Source organism: Alosa alosa, chromosome 4 (assembly GCF_017589495.1).
Source record: "Alosa alosa isolate M-15738 ecotype Scorff River chromosome 4, AALO_Geno_1.1, whole genome shotgun sequence".
Lineage (NCBI taxonomy): Eukaryota > Metazoa > Chordata > Actinopteri > Clupeiformes > Clupeidae > Alosa > Alosa alosa.
In genome coordinates, this window is record NC_063192.1 from 4,501,877 (window position 1) to 4,524,730 (window position 22,854).

General features: G+C 43.8%; 2 protein-coding genes across 2 annotated transcripts in view; one reads left to right on the forward strand and one right to left on the reverse strand.

Annotated features, from left to right (window-relative positions):
* The window catches only part of cebpb (CCAAT enhancer binding protein beta), a 1,608-nt gene extending 201 nt beyond the window's left edge, over positions 1-1,407 (reverse strand). Inside the window, exon 1 of the mRNA XM_048241298.1 lies at positions 1-1,407. This exon is cut by the window's left edge and continues 201 nt beyond it. Coding sequence (XP_048097255.1) covers positions 305-1,171 — 867 coding nt within the window. The 5' untranslated portion in view covers positions 1,172-1,407 and the 3' untranslated portion in view covers positions 1-304.
* Positions 1,408-2,869: 1,462 nt separating this feature from the next.
* peds1 (plasmanylethanolamine desaturase 1) lies at positions 2,870-21,696 on the forward strand. The gene is made up of 6 exons (XM_048240903.1): positions 2,870-3,075; positions 13,254-13,400; positions 16,619-16,710; positions 18,247-18,391; positions 18,848-19,060; positions 21,321-21,696. Exons 1-6 carry the CDS (start codon positions 2,958-2,960, stop codon positions 21,440-21,442), a joined length of 837 nt encoding a protein of 278 aa, XP_048096860.1. The 5' UTR covers positions 2,870-2,957; the 3' UTR covers positions 21,443-21,696.
* Positions 21,697-22,854: the final 1,158 nt, after the last annotated feature.

The window sequence follows — 22,854 nt, forward strand, 5'->3', positions numbered from 1 at the left end:
TCAATGCAGACTTCATCGTGTAAATTGTACAAAAATACTGTACAGACAAAGAATAAATTCAGAGTTTCATTGTAGCCAACTGGGTGAAAACCTCACCAAGAGCGAGGAGTTGCGCAATCACCTCATGTCTTCCTCCAGTCTATTCCACGGCTGTAAACACTTGTTCGTTTCTCCAGCAAAGCCTACTTTAAGTCGACAACTTCAGTAGACAGAGTACCACGGCAAGAAAGATCAACTTTCAACCAAATCACAGTCCCAGCCTGCTTCAATGTTCTCTCTAAGTGCAGCGCACACGGGCGTCCCGTTAGCACTGACCGGTGGCAGAGAGCAGGTTACGTAGCGTGGCCAGCTCTCGTGACAGCTGCTCCACGCGCTTCTGTAAACGGTCGTTCTCGGCTGCGAGCTCGAGCACTTTGTGTTGCGTCTCCAGATTGCGCATTTTGGCTTTGTCCCGGCTCTTTCGGACGGCCAGGTTGTTCCTCTCGCGCCTCAGTCGGTACTCCTCGCTGTCCTTCTCCAGGCGCTTCTTTCCCTTCCCGCCCGACATCTTGCCAATCTGATGCGGCGAGCCTCCCTTACCTGACGGGGCAGGTGTCCCGGGTGGGCTCGAGCAGGAGGACGAGGCGTTGGAAATGTTCCCCAAACTGCCGCTCGGCGCTGACTGGTACTGTATATAGGAGCGCATGTCAAATCCAGAAGAACCGTCCATTCCCGACTCCTCTCGGGGCTCGTCCTGGTGACCACCTTTAGCCGAGTTCCCGACGAACTCCGGGCTGTAGACCGTGTCAACTCGGGTCTCCTCGAGGTCGGCGTAGCCCAGTGGGTTGGCTTCCCGGTGGCTGTTGATCAAACCTGGCTCCCGGTCGTTCAGTGAAATGTAGTTCCTGTAGTTTTGTAACGATGCCACCCTCTTGCTTCTGCTCTCCTCGAGGAAATCGCTGTAGACGTCTCCGCGTTGTAGAGCTGCCTGGTTTTGGCTTGCGAGTTGGTGATATTGCAGAGAGTCTAGGTAGATGCTGAAGTCGATCGTCTTCTCGTGCTGTGAGATACTAAGCTTCGTCATGGAGCCGTCAATGGGCTGCTTGCATATGCCGTCGCCGACGGGACCGCTTATACTGTTGCTACCGTGGAAAGCAAGGCAGTCCCCCTCGTAAAAACCGGCCACTTCCATGGATCTTAACACCCGCCGGATTGCGGGACCATACGAAACTACGCGCAGAGCGCTCGAACAGTGAGGTTATTTTAGACTACGTCGCTCACTGGAAGAAAGTTTCAGAAAACTGCACAGATCGACGTAAACTCAATAACACTGTCACAAGTAGGCCTATCTGAAACGTAACAATCTGTCTGAGTCGGGTAGTGCCAGAGTAAGCGCTCCTCACAGAGTTTGTTGGCAAGACTGTCCTACAGGTTTGCGGCAAAGAATTTAAGTGGATGAGGAAGGGGGGCGTGGTTGTCGTCTGTTTCTGGGGGGGCCTTTCCTTTCGAACTCGTTATTTCAGCAAGTGGAACAAGTGGAACAAAACAAACTCAAAACCACAAACAACAACGGAAAATATATTGCAATTAAGATGTGCATAAGATCCAATTAGTTTTAAAACTAGGGGAAAAAATACCTTAAAATACCATGCAAAGAATAATTTACACCTACTTTTACGTCATAAAAAGTCACATTTCTAGAAAGTGTGTTTAGTGGTGTAGCCATAGCCTATACAACTTATGCTTGGAATCCCAATCAACACCATTGACATAGCCTAAACAAACAAACAAACAATCTGTACCCAGGGGAAGGGGGCGTATTGTGGCTCATGTGTGTAGAACAGACAGTTTGACGTTTGACAACGCAAAACTGAAACCAGCAATGACACCAGAGGGTGTTCTGCGACGTGTGTCTTACTTCTTCGTTGTTGAGATTGATCCTAAGCCTCCCCCTTGTGGATTTGATCATTATTACAGGAATGAAAATGCTCACTCAAACCTGATTTGCAGGTCTACATCCATTGCTCACATTTAAAACACTATACTATTATATTATAGTATAGTGTAGTTCATTATAATATTTATATGTATTATTATTCTTATTCTTCTTATTATTATTATTATTCTTATTATTACATAATCAATAATAATAATCAACATTATTATTTTTATTATTATTAGTATTATTATTATTGATAATAATATTATCGAGGTTGTTTTCCTGGGGACATTCGAAAACGCTTACCTGTCCTTTAGCCTTCACAGGTTAAAAGGTAAACATCTGTGACAGATCAGAGATTGACAACGCAAAAAGAGATCAGTCGAGGAAATCCCATGTTTAACAATTGTGTAGGTCTACGAGCTTTACGCTCAGTTTCACTTCCAATTACGCTTTGGTGTTGAATTTCCTTTTATGAAATAGGTCTACCCTGTTACTATCACTAAGTCCTGTCAGGATTTTACTTGTTGAATGTCATTAAAAACTTGATGCATGTTTGGACATGTTTTTTTAACCTGATGGGAAATAAATAGGCTGCAATTCTTGTATTTGTAATTATTGTAATTGTTCTTGAGCAAGGCTATATCAACAAAATCTTCGTGAGATTAAGTTTAAATGGCTATAGGCCTACTATTGGTTACGGTTCGAAGAAACGATAATTGATCCCACAGTTTCTCATTATCAATACAGTAAAATGTAGAGAGTATGAGAAACGTCGCAGTTGCATATCTCGCACTCAACAAATCATCACTGGCTGAGTAGCAATTGTCATTGGCCAGAAACGGGTGGGGTCATTCTCTGTTCTGGAGACAGGATTGGTGGTCGGTTCAGTTATGAAAGTTTGAACCAATCACAGACATGCTGAATTTGAGAGCCGTGTACACGGCAAAATGAGCCAGAATAGCGAGGCGTGGCTTTACCCGCGAGGTGCATCTGTTGGGTTGCCGATCTGAGTAAGGGGCTGAACCGGGAGAGGAACATGGCGAGCCCCGCAGACAAGTTACAAACCCCCAAAGAGAATGAAGCGGGACAGACCGTGCCAAGATGGGGTCCACAACACGCAGGTGCACGGGAACTCGCGAATTTATACTCGCCAGGTAAGTCAGGTCGCGAGTGATCAGCTGGCCGTGAGTGCGCCACACAGACTAGCCTACCAGAGCCCTACTGTAATTCATGGCATAGAGAAAATGAACAGAAAAGTAGTTCACTTAAGGCATCTGCGGATCAGCATCATCCAAACCTGTTCAACATGGTCCACAGACTCAGGAATTATCGTTATGGTTCGCATCCGACAAAATGATTCTGGTAATCTCAGTCCGGTTTTTAAGAAAGCTAGCCATGTTTGGAGATGGTCACTTTACTAGTGCTGTACTACGCGAGGTGTGTTGAACGGCGAGTCATATATTTCCAGTAGCCTAAAACGAACGTAACGGTAACGTAAGTGAACAATCAGCTCTCCGTGGTCGCCAGATAGGGCCATGAGAGTCCGAACAGCTATAGGCGTCCGACATATAGCGCCGGTGTTGTGTGCCTTCTGGTTTCTCCACCTACTGGTTTCCTTGCGCGTGCATGCGCTGCAGCAGTTGTCAGACATTCACAAACAAGTTGTTTTAGGCGGTTTGAAGTCGCTTTTCATATAGGCTACGCCATGAGCGCTCGGCTACATTACAGCCACTCTTACAAAAGACATGTAAAAAATATATATGTTTTGAAAACTAGGATTAAACTGGCCAACCTGATTCCCTACTCATTGAGCCAACTGTTACGCGATACAATTAAATATTGTAGGCTACCATCAATTAATAACGTAGGCAACACCCAAGTAACATGTTGTAGGTTCGAATCCAGTTTAATGCTATAAAGTGTGCAAAATTATAGCCTAGCTTTTATTTTACATGTATTTTCTAGGAGTGGTTGTAGTGTAATGATCATGGGATAGATATAAAATGCGACTTCAAATCCGTCTAAAACAACTTGTTTGTGAATGTTTGACAACTCCTGCTGTGGTGAGCAACGCGAGCACGCGCAAGGAAACCAGTAGGTGGGAAAACCAGAAGGCACACAACACCGGTTCCGGAGCTAGCGCGGCGGATGAAGTCGCATAGAGACGCGGAAAGGGAGGGGCACGACTGACCTTTCATAACACCGCAAATTGTACACATGTATGCTAATAGCCTGTATTAAAGAATCGGTACTGCTGTGTTCTTAAACATCACTGTGCGATCTGTTTCTCGTGATCCGGAACAAGTTGTCAATATTCTCTGTAGGCTAAATAACTTTTAGACCCCGTTGAGTCAAGTCGATGCTTTTGATGGATCGCGTCAGGAAACTAAATAGTGCGCAGTTCAGCTTTGGGTAATGCAGATGTTTGAGACCCTGTCCAGAATTGTTTGTGGCATTTAACTCGCCAGGCGACGTGTGTGTGGGAGGAAAGAATGGCACTCCAGCAATGTGTGAAACTATAGCAACACCAAAGAGTTTTTTGTATCTTAAAATAATGTTTCCAAAATTGTTTCCGTGGTTCATCAACACGTAACAATGTGAACTGCACTTCTGCATTCGCTTCGCGGCCCTCTATCGGCTATAACCGCACTATGTAAGTTTGCCAGATCGGCAACGGGCTTGTAGTTCGATGGAATGAGACATAAGAAACTACACATTTGACTTGCATGATGTCGCAATACATAATACTTTCATAAAATCATGCAACATATTCTACCTTGTCTATGGACATCGTTATTTGCAAAGCCGTTGCTGGATAAACAAATAGCGTGCGTGCAGCAGAGGAAAAGTTCTTTGGTGTTGCTTTAACACTGGGTCAGCATACCAGGCTATACCCGCGCGCCTGTGTGTGCATGAGCCAAGTGGAGAGTGAAATCGAGTCAGTGAAGACGAGGAGGAGAGAGAGGCTTACAGCCATAACAGAACTGTCTTAACACACACACACACACACACACACACACACACACACACACACATACACACACTGTATAAGCTAGTGTGGGGGCATCTTAGACAGGAGTCTTTTGTCTTGTGTCCATGGCGCTGCCACTTGGCCCGTTCTCTGTGACAGAGAAGCATGGAGCAGAGCAGAGCCCAGATGCTTTTGGTTCTGATTCGATCCAGCGTTACTCTGCCGTGTGTGTGTCTGTGTGTGTGTTTGTGTAAATTATCTTACACAGGATTCAGGAAGTAGCAGTCTGTTTGTTTCAAAGTGTATCCTCCCTAGTACACCCACACACACACACACACACACAGGGTGTGTCATATACATACATACACACACACTCAGGCATTACCCAATACAGGCACAACATTGGTGTACTGTACAAGGGGCGGACCAGACTGCTACTGACCAGTGACACACACACACACACACAGACAGACAGACACACACACACACACACACACACACACACACACACACAGTGTTGCTGAGGTAAACACACACTTGTCCTTCACAGAGAGACACACCAGTCCAGCACACACAAACTCACACACACCAATCTTGCAGAGGTAAGCATCCACTCTAGCCCTGCATATGTAAACCCACACACACTCGCACCCTGCATAGGTAGACACACACACACACACAAGTCTTGTGGAGGAAAACACCCAGGAGCTTCAGAGCGTTGCCAGGCGCTGACAGAATTCCCCTGTGGTCCACAGTGTGACCCCCCAAGGAGGCGGCCAAGGAGACTCCCAGGGTCCTCAGAATCGTACTGGTTTGTGGGTTGTTGCCTTGGCTGGGGACACAGTGTATTGTGGGTAGTGTGAGTGACGGGCTGCTTTGAGGCCTTGGGGGACCAGAAGTAGCACAGCAGAGGGGGGACAGGAAGCAGGAAGTAGGAAGTAGGCCACACATGTCTGAGCTGGCGGCTACTAGCGCTAGCTGCTAACTCCTACAGGGCTGCAGTCAGATGACCTCCTAAAGGGTGCTCCATTTAAATGGCACCTTCTTTGCACAAACTCCCCAAAGAGGAAGAGAGGGTATTTTCGTGTGTGTGTGTGTGTGTGTGAGAGAGAGAGAGAGAGTGTGCGTGTGTGTGTGTGAGCGAGAGAAAGAGAGAGAGAGAGGAAAAAGATGGAGAGAGTGAGTGTGTGTCGATGTGTACTGTCCTCAGTAGTGTGTTTGCATTGAGTTGTGTGTTTGTATTGATCTCACATCACTCTGACAACTCGACACACACAAACACACACACACACACACACCTGTGGAGTAAAGTTTTGCCTCGTAGATTGTGAGAGGACTTTGTTAAAGGAGAGAGAGAGGTAATGAGCATCACAAGTCTCGGCCAGACAGACACAGGCAGCCCTCATGGGACTAGCTGAGCTGCACACACAAATCCACATGCATTCTCTTTGCTCCTCACACACACACACACACACACAAATACACACACAAATACATACACACACACACACACACACAAATACACATGCATTCTCCATGCTCCACACACACACACACACACACACATGCATTCTCCATGCTCCACACACGCACACGCACACACGCACACACACACAAATACACATGCATTCCATGCTCCACACACACACACACACAAATACACATGCATTCTCCATACTCCACACATACACACACACACACACACACAAATACACATGCATGCTCCACACACACACACACACAAATACACATGCATTATCCATGCTCCAGGAGACTCAAGTGTATTGATCCTTACTAATAGCTAATCAGCGCTAATCAATATGTGTGTTTGAGTTTGTGCTGAGTGGTGTGGTGCCTCCTGTTGGACCGAAGGAGTCATGTGATCAGAGTCACATGACAACCTTCGGCATCAAACTGTTTTTGTTCCTGCTTGGAGCAAAACAAGTCTGTTGGAGACAAACACTATGGGACTGGAGGCTCCCCTTTCCGTCTTTGTTCAAGTGAGATTGACATTAATTAGAGTAATTAAACTAAATACTTTGTGGCAAAAAAGTGTAAACAAAGGTATGGCAAGACAGGGCAGGATTCATCTACACAGTTCATAGATATTGGTGTCTGTGGTGCATCTACACAGCACCAGTAGCGGCTCCTGGGTTGACAGATAGGCGGGGCAGAGTCTGATGATCAAATTTAGAAAAAAAAGGCACACTAAGGGCGGTCCATGGAGATTTTGTTCATTTTTACGACTCTCTCTTTCTATGGCTAGGCTATGAGCGAAATCTGGGGAATGGAATCCCATAATGTTACCACTTACGGTCAAAACACCGTTTTGTTCATGCATTATTAACCTATGGTTAACCTACTTAATTATTTTATTCATAAGAAGTGAAGTTTAAAATTTTGAGATTCCAGACAAATAAAAGCTACAAGGTAGGTACCGGTAATCAGCTCATTAGCTCAGATCAGTGGAGAACTACTTTGGGGGAAAAACTGAAGAGGGAAACAAATTAACTGAGAAATCGAAATCAAAATTCCACTGGAGTTCCAAGCGTAGACTTCACGCCGCCTTACACCACTCAGCTCTCATAGTCAAGTTCAAGTTGTTTATTGTCATGTAGGCCTACTCATAAAAGAAATTATAAGTAACGAAATGATTGTGTTCAAGAGCCAGCTCAACTTTAAAGAGTAACTTAAAAGTAGGCTATTCATTAAAAAGGTAAATATTCTGGGGATTGATTTGGAAAATTTGAGGAAGCTTGAACTATCAAATAGGATGGCGGCAGACAAATGGCCAGTGAATGAAAATCTGTCGGTGGTGGTAACTATAATTGTCACACACTTCATAGGCAATTTGCGCAAAGTTAGAAGCGGACCTGCGCTTATCCTGGACACCGGTATGTTTTGCACAAAGGCACGGGACATCATAGGCCTATCGTTCTCATGTTGGCCACAAACTTGTCTGTAACCCTGTGTGCCTCCACTGCATCAATTGCTCTTTTCTGCAGCTGTGCATAGAGCACATCTACACGGGGCATGATCTTGTAGAACAGGTCTAAAAAGGAATAAAAACTTCGGGATCTAAGAGCATTCGAGAAAACCCTTTAGCCTCTCTAACTGAGATTGTATCAAAATCTCCAGATGTTTCAGTTATTTCGAAACACTCCAAAATAAGCTTTTAAATCTTTTCGGAGATCTTGTGAAAAAAGCGGAGAAACCTAGCCTGGCGGGCCATCCTATATCATTGAAATGTATAGTCGCTCGCTTAATCCAAGGGGCGGGCAGGAGTTGTCTTTCAAACTGCCTAGGCATGCAATAGGCCAGCGCTCACGACCATATCCGTTATCCGGTCGGCAAAACGGCAAATACATCCTTCTTCGAAAGGAATGACTTAAGTGCATTGTGTTGCTCAACTTTCAAAGAAAAGCACAAGTCCAACTCCTCCAAAGTTGACGCCAACGCCCGATTCAAACAACTGCTCTTAGTTAAGCCATAGCCACCTTCCTTGTTGTTCACCGTTGCAGGACTGTCGTTATCCTGTTAAGCCCGCCTTAAGACTCTCTAACAAAATAGAGCGCTGTGATTGGATGACGTCCACGGCGTCAGCAAATAGAAATCCCTATGGTTTGATACTAGACGTACAGGCTGAGCAAATTAATTTGGCGCCGCTATGGTGCGTCTAGATTTCTAGGCTAGGAGAAACCATAAAGATCCGAGAAGAAGACACGCACTGAGGATTCTGCTGACGCAGCCTTTTCCATCACCAGGTTCAATGGATGTGCATAGCAATTAGGGTACACGTCTTGCACTTTCTTACGCACTCCACCAGATGCTCCTCTCATGACACTAGCCCCATCAAATGTCTGTGCAATCAGCCTTACTTTATCTGTGTCACTCTCAGGTGAACTCGTAGGCCTACACGATTTCGCACTTACACTGTAGCCCTCATCGAGTTGTGCTGCAATAGTAGCATGGCTAATTTGCACAACTCAGATGCTAGCCTCATGTTTTTTGCCTTCTCTGAAAATGTTTCATGTCACACACACCTTCACTAGCCTACTCCAAACATCCACTTGTCCCCCAGAAGATCGGAAAAGCAGGCATGGAAAACAGAACATTTTATTGTGTTTAGGACAACCAGAGCTTCTTATCAGACGAACGTGAAAATGTCCAATTAAATGACCGACTCTTGTCCTTTGTTTGTTGGTATACGATGTTAATGTCGGGCTGATCAGGTCCTAGGTCTTTGATAGCTAATTTAACTACAAACTCAAGTCTTTCGAATGAGTTCTTTAAGAGAAACTCCACACTATTGCACACATGCTGTTCACTCGCCATTTTTCAACTGTCTGTCTGACCTCACAAACTTTGTGCGGACTAATACAGTAGGCATACTACAGTACAGTAGGCATATTACAGTAAGTTCTGACGTCGTATAGGGTGGGCAGTGGCATGATCTGCCCACCCGACCTTCTACTAACCGTGCTCTAGCTGCAGTTCCATTATCGGTCGACAGATTTACATAGACAAACAGCAGGCGCTGTTCAATTTCTTCAGGGCAGTGACGTCACTGCCCTTCCAGAAATTAAATGTAACGTTACAGTAGGCCTACAACAACTATGGATATGATCAACGAGATCTTTGCGATCTTTTCGAAATTTCTTTGCAAATCATACAAAAATGTAACATGATTGAGTACTTTGCCACTGACTACAATAATAAACAAACAACATTTTATTTTAAAAAATATTTTGTGGATCTACTTTTCTAGTGGATGAATCGTTAGTAGGGCTCTGCCCCTCCTGCCCAAGTGAACAAGCCATGTCTGCACAGCACAGTTCATAGATATTGGTGTCTTAGTCCGGCAGCCATGGGGTCAGACCTGGTTTTGTCGGTTAAAGTTTTTTTTTTTTTGCAGAATCTTGTAGACTAGGGGTAGCTCTTTAAGATTTAGGAGGGTGCCCAGTGATATATCCCTTGAGCAATTTCATATATTAACCCTTTCTTGTTCAATGTGCTGAATATAAGGTGAGACTCTTCAGGTGAATAGGGTAAAAAATGTAACTAGCAGATATCACTATGAAACTTCCCCAGTTGATAACTTACATTAATATGAAAAAAAAATGTATTACAAGTTTTCTGTAATTTAATGTTTAAATATGAAAAAAGCTCAATGTGCCAAAATTAAGAAAAACAAAATAGGAAATACCTCTGATTTCAAGGTGAATAGGCCTACTCCTATCAAATGCAAATCAACTCAAATAAAATTTACTAAAATACAGTGTTCTGTGTGATAGTTATTCAGACAATATTGGATGCGTTCAAATTTGGACAATTTAACCCTTTTCTATACCAATTAATGCATTTCTGTATTTCAGATAACGCCAGTAGTAGTCCAGTAGTCATGGGGTCAGACCTGGCTTTGTCAGTTATTTATTCATTTATTTTTGCTTAGACTTATTTTAGGAAGGTGCCCAGTGATATCCCTTGGGCAATTTCATATATTAACCCCTAAAGCCCTATGTGCCAAAATCATGAAAAAAATAGGAAATACCTCTAATTTCAAGGTGAGTACACATATCAAAAAGCAAATCAACTCAAATAGAATGTACTAAAAACAGTTTGCCGTGTGATAGTTTTCAGACAATACTTCATGTATTCAATTTGGGAAACTTTAACCCTTTTCTATGTCAAATAATGAATTCATAATTTCAGATATCTCCTGTAATAATTCGGAATATGTACACATTTCCTCTAGTATTAGTTTTGAGCAGTTCTTGCTCATTTGTTCTTGAACATCCTACAGTACCTTAAAACATGCACAGAACATTGTGCAGGGCACACCATTAACCCGGAAACTGCATCTTAGAGCTACAAGGGGTTTCACTCTTACAGCCACATCTGATCATCTCCAAAATGGAGTCTGGTGCAAGTTTAACATTTTCTGATAGACTGGTTGGGCTCAGTAACGAATCAATGAATCCTTCTTCAAATGGCAGTTGAATTTCCTTAACTTAAGTAGCATTCCTCGGTTTCAGGCTCCATGACTGTGAACTCTGTACCAAACTAAAAACTCTCACTTTAATATCCAAGTATATATACTATGTCAACTAGGGATGGGAATTTAAATATTTCAGTCGAGTGGAATCAAAAATCAAGCCTGGAATTTTTTTAAATATATTTGTTTTAATTAGTCAGACTGACCTGTGTGTATTATTAGGCCTTAGTATTTTAATGCATGTCTATGGATCAATACTTAAAAATGAATGATGAGGTTAGGCTCTGAGCATAGACTACTGCTGCGATAAAGAATACAAAATAAATGTATATTTTATGGAAACTAGAACAGTAGTACAGAGCTAAAATACATCAGCTAAAAGAGGGCAGTGCAGGCTAACAATAGTCAGTTACATAGCTGTGTAGTAAGTAAACCTCCCTCCCAACACCTTAAGAGACGTGCTAGTGAGAGATGCTAGCACTTGGATGAGTTTCCTCTCCCACTTTGAGAATGAAATCTGCACTTCAGAAGCACTTACATATACCAAACTTTCCAGGCTTATACCTAACCATATTCAGATGGCTTTTACTGAGGGGTTTGTTGATATATTATTCCTAGCCTGATTTATGAAATTTTATTCCTAAGAACATGGCGAAAATATTTTTTTTAAGGCTACTGGCAGTATTTTCTGATTTACTGAATAACAAAAAGAGATATCCATAATTCCCTGTGTCAAAGACTTTTCATCTAATATGTCAACACAATGATAAAGTAATTTTGAACCTGGCTTTATCCAATGTTCAGATTTAGCTTTTTTAAAGTTTATGCAAATCAGCACATATTTAATTAGATCATGCCTAATTTGCATATTTGAACATTAAATTACAGAAAACTTGCAATACATTTTTTTTTTCATATTAATGTAAGTAACCAACTGGGGAAGTTTCATAGTGATATCTGCTAGTTAATTTTTTTTACCCTATTCACTCGCCTTATATTCAACACATTGAACAAGAAAGGCTGAATATCGAGAATTGCCCACAAAACCAGGTTCACCTAAATTATGGCATTTGGCTGCCGGACTATCTGTGGTCCACACACACACACACACACACACACACACACACACACACACACACACACACACACACACACACACACACACACACACACACGCATACGCGTCCATCAGCCAGAACGCTGCAGGTTGAACCCACTTCCCTTATGAGACACACATAAGAATAGAAATAATAGTGAAAGAAAAGGATAAGAAAGATTCTGATTCACAATTCTTTAACAGCTTAATTCTCAAAAAGAATTTCAAGTTTTTGCCTGAAATTGCACTGTGCCTATTTACAAGAGCATTGTTCCCACCTCTTCTGGGGCCTACCATCAAATGTTGGACCTCTATAGAAAGCTGAGAACTTCTAGTTTTCGTAGGAAACAGTCACAATACATGTGTGATGTACTCACAAAGAGTTACAGAGGCTAGAATATATTTTTTTCTTTCTGCCGGATTACAAGCATCTCTGAACTGACCACATTTCAGCCCTCTAGGTCTCTTGATATCCCTTAGAAACACAACTGAGCCCTAGCACCAGGTCTTGTGAAGTTGTGTGCAAAAGTAGATCAATATAGAATGAAAATATGAGTGCTTTAGGCGATTATTTGCCAAGGTATGCCCATGCGTTTTGTAAAATGCCTATGGATACTCCCCATAGGACTTTTGTTATCGAAATGCATACTGACAATCAAATGCTTACTGCACATGAACCCCTTTGTGTAGAAGCATAATCCTGGTCTCACTTTGAGGTTTTATGCTTGTATTTGGATTATACTTCAGGGGTTCTGATATGGAATGACTACACTAAATATGGAATGATTACAAAAATGTCTCTATTTTGCATTTACTTTGTTGGTTCAATGAGTGTGTATAAGATAGACTATACATCTGTACAACTAATATTGGATAACACAACATGAAGATTCAATTTCTATGGATTCTTGTGAATATTTCAGTACCCAATATGTTGCATCTACTTATTGTGCTGCAGCTACACTGCAGCCAGAAGTCAGGGTAGCACCAAAAGCGAGATTTTGGATCAAATTTAATTGAGACATAATAAGATTAATCTGAGAATGTAAAGCACTATACAGATTGTACATGAAAAAAGTTGTCATTTTGGATTCCCAAGAGTCAAAGCTTTGAAATGGTGTATAACATTACTATGCTACATAGCAATATGGTGCATACAATTGATTTAGAATGTTGGGGGGAGGTGGGGGAGGGGGGTAACCGTCCCGCCGGCGGGACACTGAAAGTTATGTTTAAATAACTCCGTGTGTGTGTGTGTGTGTGCGCACAGGTAAGCGGTGCCAGGAATGGGTCAGTGTAGTCCTGTGTTTTTCCCTCATGGCCTTCAACCTCGTCCATCTCCTCACCAACTTCCACTTCAGCCACTTCTGGTCCATCCTCAGCCACTTCCAGTGGTCCATCCCTCTCTATGGTTTGTGTGTGTGTGTGTACCTCTGTGCCTGGTTCTATGGTGTGTGTGTGTGTGTGTGTATACCTCTGTGCCTGTTTCTATGATATGTGTGTGTGTGTGTGTGTGTGTGTGTGTGTGTGTGTGTGTGTGTACCTCTGTGCCTGGTTCTATGGTGTGTGTGTGTGTGTTGCCTGGCACTGCCCTCCTGCCCTAAAGCAGTTAGAGGTTAATGAAGCACTCTATAGGTGCGTGAATAAGCCACACAACCAATATGAGACACTTTCACTCTTTAAGGCTGCTCTGGTCAAACATTACACACACACACACACACACACACACACACACACACACACACACACACACACACACACACACACACAGCAGACCACTCTCCAAGGCTGCTGTGGTCAAACATTAAAGGCTCCAGGGATCTTTAAGTGTGTCAGTGGTGTGCATAAATGTTCCAGAACTCACATCGATGCTGTGTGTGTGTTCGTGTTTGTGTCCTTCTGAGGAGACTGCTGTAGCCAGAGGTTCTGGTGGGCTGGTTGGCGTGTTGCCATAGAGAAATATTTTGAATTTGGGAGGAATTCTTCCCTGCGACACACACACACACACACACCGACAAACACCAACAAACCAGTTAGACTGCTGCACACACACACACAGCACACACACACACACACACACACACACACACACACACACTCAGAACACATTGTTATCAGCACCGGCAGTTGGTAAAATGACACATGCAACAAACACATAATTCTCTGGTCATTTAAAAGCACAAACTGCACTCTCGTGACGGATCCATGGTACAGGGAACGTGTCACGCACACACTCCTGAAAAGACTCGTTAAGACACACACACACACTCGTGAGTAACACACACAGATCCATGGCACAGGGAACGTGTCACATACACACTCCTGAAGAGACTCGTTAAGACACAGGCACACACACACACACACACACACACACAAGTAAGGGATAATGTATAGAACGCCAGTCATTATTGGGAAAATAAGTCCCGACAGGGCTTAACGGACTTAGGTCGGACAGGGTCTTGCTTAAGCCCTGAAGGGACTTTCCCAATAATGATCCCGCTTCTCTAACTACTTGCCAAAGCGAAAAAAATAAACTCCATTATGTCTCTTTACACTTATTTGTTACCTTTTAGTGGTGGCTTTTTTGCTGAAAACAAATAGTTAAGCTGCGCTGAACTTGAATCAAACATTCTTTAGAACACAGCTGATCAACCGTTTGCTTTCAAATGAAGTTCCAATGCAAGAAGTGACCACTACTTGATGATGTGAAAAACTTAAATCAACAGCACAAAACCGTTGCCATTGGCCGGTAATTATATGTTTGCAGCGATAATAACATGAAAATTTTTTACCATAGTTGGGAAATCCTTTCAAGTCAATGGGCGTTCTACTAGCATTGGAAGAGCTTTAGTGATGTGAAAACTTAAATCAGCAGCACAAAAACCGTTGCCATTGACGGCGGTAATTATATGTTTGCAGCGATAATAACATGAAAATATTTTACCATAGAACGTTGGGAAATCCCATTCAAGTCAATGGAGCGTTCTACTAGCATTGTGAAGAGCCGTATAATAATCGTGAGCAACACACACAGATCCATGGCACAGGGAACGTGTCACATACACACTCCTGAAAAGACTCGTTAAGAAACACACACACACACTCGTGATTAAATTAATTATCAAACGTTCTCGGGTTAAACGGATAAAGGAAGAAAGAGGGAATAAACTTCCATTTCACAGACACGAATGAAATCACTATACAGGTAATTTACAGACACACATGAAATCACTATACAAAGGTAATTCACAGACACACATGAAATCACTATAAAGGTAATTCACAGACACGCATGAAATCACTATAAAGGTAATTCACAGACACACATGAAATCACTATACAAAGGTAATTCACAGACACGCATGAAATCACTATAAAAAGGTAATTCACACACGCATGAAATCACTATAAAGGTAATTCACAGACACGCATGAAATCACTATAAAGGTAATTCACAGACACACATGAAATCACTATACAAAGGTAATTCACAGACACGCATGAAATCACTATAAAGGTAATTCACAGACACACATGAAATCACTATAAAGGTAATTCACAGACACACATGAAATCACTATAAAGGTAATTCACAGACACACATGAAATCACTATACAAAGGTAATTCACAGACACACATGAAATCACACACACACACTCCTGTGTAATGCACATACACTCCTCCGAAGAGACTCGTTAAGACACACAGACGCACTTGTGAGTAACACACACACACACACACACACACACACACACACACACACACACACACACACACACACTCCTTAGTAACACACACACACACACTCCTGAGTAACACACACACGCAGTCCTTAGTAAAGGCTTCTGTTGTACACAGTTACACAGTTGAGTCTTCAGAATTGCTCCATCAGGCAGGCGGTCTAATTTTTTTCAAACAATCTGGAACTCACCAGAAAGCTGAATTATTAATAGCCACTGTGTTGCTTCTGTGTCTGTGTCTGTGTTTGTCTTTGTCTGACTGAGTGCTTGTGTGTGTGTGTGTGTGTGTGTGTGTGTGTGTGTGTGTGTGTGTGTGTGTGTGTGTGTGTGTGCGTGCGTGCATGATAGCAGTGAGTGAAGGGGGTCATGATTGACACTGATTGGACTGTACAGGAGCTTGACTGGAGGTTAAAGCAGGACATGGTACATCTTCCACCCACACACACACACACACACACACACACACACACACACACACACACACACACACACACACACACACACACACTTTTTTGTGTTTTTCCCTCTTTTTTGTCTCTTAGCATCCATTGCCCTGGTTGTGTGTGTGTGTGTCTTTTCGGGATCTATGAATTGTAATTCCTGTCTGTGTGTGTGCTAGAATACTTAATCTCATATGGTGTGTGTTTATCTGTATATATGTGTGTGCGTGCAAGTGTGTGTGAGGTGTGTGTGTGTGTGTGTGTGTGTGTGTGTGTGTGTGTGTGTGTGTGTGTGTGTGTGACTGACTATGAACACCATGACCATGACATGGGTATGTGTCCAGGCACCTGAATGTTAACATGAGTGTATGTTTGTGTGTGATGTATATTTCCATGTAACTGAGTATTTGTGTGTGTGTGTGTGTGTGTGTGTCTGTGTGTGTGTGTGTTCCAGTGGCAGGCATTCTTACTGCAGACTTTGCCTCTGGATTTGTACACTGGGGAGCAGATACCTGGGGCTCCGTGGATCTGCCTATTTTTGGAAAGGTAGGACCCGTGTGTGTGTGTGTGTGTTTCTTTATGTGAAGAGATGTATGGTGAAGTGAGATCGGGTTCCATCTGTGTGTATTTAGACTAAGAGAGGAGTGTGCTTGCCTTTGTATGTGTGTTGTTCGACTGCATCTCTAACGAGTGTGTGTGTGTGTGTGTGTGTGTGTGTGTGTGTGTGTGTGTGTGTGTGAGAGAGAGACATCAGCATGTTTGTAGTAATTAATCATGCAGGTTCTATTCTTAGCTGGATGACAGGTGTTATAAAGGGCAAATTGGTGTGAAAAACACAGGTTCCACTCAAAATACGTCTGAAAATGTAAAACACACACACACACACACACACACACACACACACACACACACACACACACACACACACACACACAACACTCTGACACAGGGCTAGGTTTCTAGGTACTAGCTTCAGTTTCAGTTCAGCTTAGTTGTTGAACACCTTCATTGTTGGTGCTGGTGAACACCCCCCCCCTCTTAATCTCTCTCTCTCCCATTCTCTTTGTCTCTCTAGCGCTTTCAGACATACGTGTAAGACCGGAGGTTCTGCTGATGTTAAACGGTGGGGCCGTATATCTGAACGACATAAACGGTCATATGAAATTCCGAATTTAGCCGGTTGTTCTACTACTCCCCCCCTAGTATTTCCTCCGGACATTATGTAAATGTGCTGTGTCTGAACGAAGCGTAGAACATGTGGTTAAAATTCACACATAGAAAGGGCGTGTCGGTGACGTTTCTTTCGTGCGTCCATGTGGTTAAATCTGACTTTAATGCCAGTGTTATGTTGGAGTGGCATAGTGCTGTCCAGAAAATCTCCGACCTGGAAAGATGCAGACATCACGGAGCTACTGTCCATGAGGGCAGACAGCATTGTGATAGAACACATGAAGGGAACAGCAAGAGACGTTGATGTAGCCTACAACTGCATCGCAAGGCCAGACTCATTCAAAAGACTGAATCATCATAAGCAAAAGGCGCTGAAAAGGCAGGAGCCTACAGTGACGTCGTTGACGACAATAACAGTAAATTGTTTGCCAACACGGTCGGTTTTCTGTTCATTGATAGCCTTCTCATAACCTCACTGCTGAGCTGATATTTGTATAGTATAGTATAGTATAGGATATTTGGTCAGTATAAGGTCCGCAGCTTAGCATCATATCTGAATCATCTGAAGGGTAGGACCTCCGTTTGACAAACCTCCGCATATACACCGGAGGTTATATTTGAAAGGGCTTTCTCTCTCATTCTCTTTCTCTCTCTCTCTCACTCTCTCTCTTTCTCATTCTCTTTCTTTTTCTCTCTCTCATTATCTCTCTCGGTGTCAATCTCTCTCTCATTCTCTTTCTCAATCTCAATCACTCTCATTATCTTTCTCTCACACACTCTCAATCACTCTCTAATTCTCTTTCTTTCATTCACATTCTCTCATTCATTTTGTCTGTGTCTTCCTCTCTCTTTCCTTCTCTTTCTTTCTCTCATTTTCTCTCTCTCTCACCCTCTCTCTCTCTTTCTCTCCAGGCCTTCATCCGTCCGTTCAGGGAGCACCACATTGACCCCACTGCCATCACTCGCCACGACTTCATTGAGACCAATGGGGACAACTGCATGCTGACCATCATACCCTTGGCTAACATGGCCTACAGCTTCCTCACACTCTCTCCTGGTGAGACACGCATGCATGCATACACACACACACACATAGACACACAATGCATTTACCCCTCCCTTCTCAGTACTGCTCCGCTAGGGGGCAGAAAAAGAGGGGTAGTTCTCTGCCCTCCCCCCAGCAGAGAACTACCCCTCTTTTTCTGCCCCCTAGCGGAGCAGTACTGTAACTACCCCTCTCTTTCTGCCCCCTAGCAGAACAGTACTGTAACTACCTCTCTCTTTCTGCCCCCCAACAGAGAACTACCCCTCTCTTTCTGCCCCCAGCAGAGAACTACCCCTCTTTTTTTGCCCCCTAGCGGAGCAGTACTGTAACTACCCCTCTCTTTCTGCCCCCTAGCAGAGCAGTACTGTAACTACCCCTCTCTTTCTGCCCCCCAAAAGAGAACTACCCCTCTCCTTCTGCCCCCTAGTGGAGCAGTACTGTAACTACCCCTCTCTTTCTGCCCCCTAGCGGAGCAGTACCGTAACTACCCCTGGCACTGCTACGTGTTTGCGTTGGCCATCTTTGTGACACTGACCAATCAGATCCATAAGTGGTCGCACACGTACTTCGGGCTGCCGCTGTGGGTGCAGAAGCTGCAGGACTGGCACGTGATCCTGCCCCGCAAACACCACCGAGTACACCATGTCTCGCCCCACGAGACCTACTTCTGCATCACCACAGGTCAGTTACACACACACACAATCGAGAACAGGGACCAGCTCAGTCTTCTGTTTCTGCTACGCAGTTGAAATATGTCACATGACATGCATACATTGGCTGCGTCTACACTATACTGTTTGTGTTTAAATCCAGAACACTTTTGCTACATTTGTGTGATCCGGAACACTTTTACGTTTGTGTCAGAGCCTTAAAGATAGAGAGTTGCGACAATGGGTGTTCAAAATTCGTTAAGATCACGTGGTTCATGTAAACTTCAAAAAGTTCCCGAAGTGATTGACAATGGATTAGAATGCATTAAATAAGCTACTGTTCAATGATAGACAGAGCTACGATTTTGGGTAATTGACAGTCAATAAATGCGTTGATATACAATATTTATAACAATATTAAATTAAATTCCAGACATTATATCGTAGCCTGCTAAATATCGAAAGGTGACCTTTTTTTCTCCCTTTTACGTATGTGTCACTTAATATTAGGCCTAATATCTCTTTCTACAATTTCTTCTTCCTTCCTTCTTTCCTACAAAAGCGCATGGAGCTCCAGCAATTTTGCAACTAGAAACTGTAACACAGCTAGTCTAACATTAACTTGTTTGAGTTTTCTCCCCAGTGTTTTCTCTTATCTGGTAGTCACTGATCTGAGCTAATGAGCGAATTACCTGAAGTAACCTATCGTCGCGGGAGAGTAAAAAAAAACTTTTTTAACATCTCTCCAGTGTAATGGTGGGCATGTTAAGTTAACCGTGTCATTACCTACACACTAACCCCATGGTAATGCGAGTGATCATAATAAAATATAAAACGTGACATGGAAGTCCTTCGATATATAACCAGGCTATGAACTCATAAACATGAACAGCATAGTCATCGTTTGTCATTCACCGTGCTGTGAACAGAATTAAGATGCTAGGCTAAAGAGCTTGAGATTCAGACCGGTGAGCACCTGGGAATGGTTGTGCATTGTGTCAGAAAATAGCAATTTGATCAGTGATCATGCATCATATCAGCTCAAGCTTGGTCCTTCAGGGCGGAACAAGACCCCTCCGCTGTGCGTCGGGGTCCGGTTCGCCCTGTCGGGACTTATTTTCCCAATAATGACCGGCGTTCTATACATTATCCCTTACTTAACTTCCGGGAACTATTTGAGGCTTCCATTAGCCGCCATTGTTGAAAAAAAAATGGAACATTAGCATCAATGGAGTTGTCGCAACTCTCCATCTATATGGCTCTGGTTTGTGTAATCCAGAACACTTTTGTTAGATTTTGTTAGATTTGTGTAATCCGGAACACTTTTACGTTTGCGGCTCTCTTCTAGGCGTTTTGAGCTCCTGAAATGGAACAATTTGATAATGCTGTCGGCCCCTGTACTCATTTGATAACTGGATCTGAAAACGACGATGTAGAAACTCGCGTTAGTTTGCTGATCGGGTCTTGTCTCACTCACGTTAGTTTGCTGATCGGGTCTTGTCTCACTCACGTCAGCTTGCTGATACAGCTGAACATCGTGGAAAAATCCATTGCCCTGGCCAAGCAGAGAGAAGGCTCAGGAAGCCATTGCCGGTGTGTTGACTTAATTAGCTAATTAGAGCTCATCTCAGGACGACAGTTCTGTATAATGTTACGACCGGCTAAAAGAGGTTAGTCGGGACAACAGAGAGAATTTTAACAAATAAAATATTTATTTAAAAGTAATCAAAAACAATAAATAACCATTATCAAAATATGTCTAGGGGAAAGTAGAAGCATGTATGCAAGTGTGTGCATATGCCAAGGTCAGTATGATGTTAAAAAGGTGCCAGTGGGAGAGAGCTAACCCAAAGGTGCCTGCAACAGAATGTGCCAACAGAATGTCCTAACCGAAAAGTGCCCCCAAATCAATAGAGAGAACATCCCCTTCACTAGGTGTGCGTGATTAGCTAATTGGGCAAGCTACATGTAGGCCTGCATTGCCCATGCAAAGGCCATGCCAGGCCTGAAGGGGCACAGGGGGTTGTAACAGATTTGTGATTAGAATAATCAAGATTAAACATAAAACATAGATAAAACAAAGGGAAAAATGTAACTTTTCCATGATATATTTTGAGATGGACCTGTATTTAAAACGAAATATCATTTTAAAATTACAATGGAATAGTGTACATGTAGCCATAGTCCTTGTGATACTTACAGGTTCCTTGAGTGTTCACATGCTGACCTCTGTTTGTTTGTGTGTGTGTGTGTGTGTGTGTGTGGGTGGGTGGGTGGTGGTGTGTGTGCAGGCTGGCTAAACTACCCATTGGAGAAGCTGGGTTTCTGGCGGAACCTTGAGGAGCTGATTCAGGGGGTGACGGGGGAGAAGCCGCGATCCGACGACCTCAAGTGGGCCCACAAGACCAACTAACCACACATGCACCACACACACACACCACATGCACCACACACACACACCACATGCACCACACACACACCACATGCACCAAACACACACACCACACACACAGCCCACATACACACATCACACATGCAACCCACACACACATCCACCACATACACCCCTCCCCCACACACACACACACACACACACACAGCCCACACCCCCCCCACACACTGCTGCAGCGCCTACCTCAGAGACCTCCACTGCAACCGACCCCCAGCACCCCCACACACACACACACAGACACACACACACACACACACACACACTCTCCACTCGGCGTGCAGGAGGGGTTTCTGAAGGACCGATCTAGAAGATGCCCACAGCCGCAGTCACCCGGGTCGGACCGATCCGATCTGATCCAGGCTTTCTTCCTCGCCCTGATGCTCGGACTCTTCGGGAGAGTGTGTGTGTGTGTGTGTGTGTCTGTGTGTGTGTGTGTGTGTGTTTGCTTTGCTTGAGCTGACGTTGAGACTTAAAGCAATACTCCCCCGTAGTCTTACAGCAGTGGCTCATCTGAGATCTGTTCTGACCAGCGTCTTTTCCTCTGGCCAGCGCGCTCTCAGCACACCCTTTACGCTACGCTCTTCAGGCCATGGACAGTCAGCTGCACACACAAACAAACAAACAAACAAACAAACAAACAAACAAACAAACAAAGCACTTAGTCTTTTTGGCAAACACCGGATGTGTCTGAATATCCGAACTGTGAAAATACTTGAACAGAGGAAGACGTCCTCTCATCTGCACCCAAGGGTTTTTGCTTTAGTTCTTTTCAGTTCAGTTTCCATAATGACAGAACAGGGCTGAACGCCTGGGACATGTGCTCTTGTGTCGCCGCCACGCATCAAGTGTCACATGTGGCTCTATGGCCTCCAGCGCACCAGGGGGTGCTATTTGTTTCCAGAGGGGCTTCAGACACTTCAGTGTCTTCATCCTGTGCTTGTGTCCTGATGGGCAAAGCTGTCAGTTATGCAGTTATCCTCCTGTAGCCTTACCAGCCAGGGAGCACCTGACCCTGAAACCAGCCGGGCCTGGTTTAGACCTGATTTAGACCTGATTTAGGCCTGCATCTAGTCCAGAGTCGGTGGCTCTCCTGGCTCAGTGCAGTGGAACCGTTCTCTTATGTTGGTCAGTGTGCCCTTCACAATGCCTTTGCTTTCTAGGACTTTCTAGAGTTCAGAACGCTACTTTTGTGTTTCAAACCAGGGCTCTGCCTTATGCTGACAGGCAGAAAACTCTCTCTCTCTCTCTCTCACTCACACACACACACACATGCACACACATGCACATACACACACACGCACACACACCATTCCAGCTATCATGCCAAATTCCACACCTCAAAACGTTTCTTCCCATCTATGTAGTCCTTTGCA

Coding starts and splice junctions, on each gene's coding strand:
- peds1 (XM_048240903.1), top strand. CDS start 2,958: ATGGCGAGCCCCGCAGACAAGTTACAAACCCCCAAAGAGAATGAAGCG. Junction 13,401..16,618: donor CATCCCTCTCTATGGTTTGT/GTGTGTGTGTGT, acceptor TGTGTGTTCCAG/TGGCAGGCATTCTTACTGCA. Junction 18,392..18,847: donor CTTCCTCACACTCTCTCCTG/GTGAGACACGCA, acceptor TCTGCCCCCTAG/CGGAGCAGTACCGTAACTAC.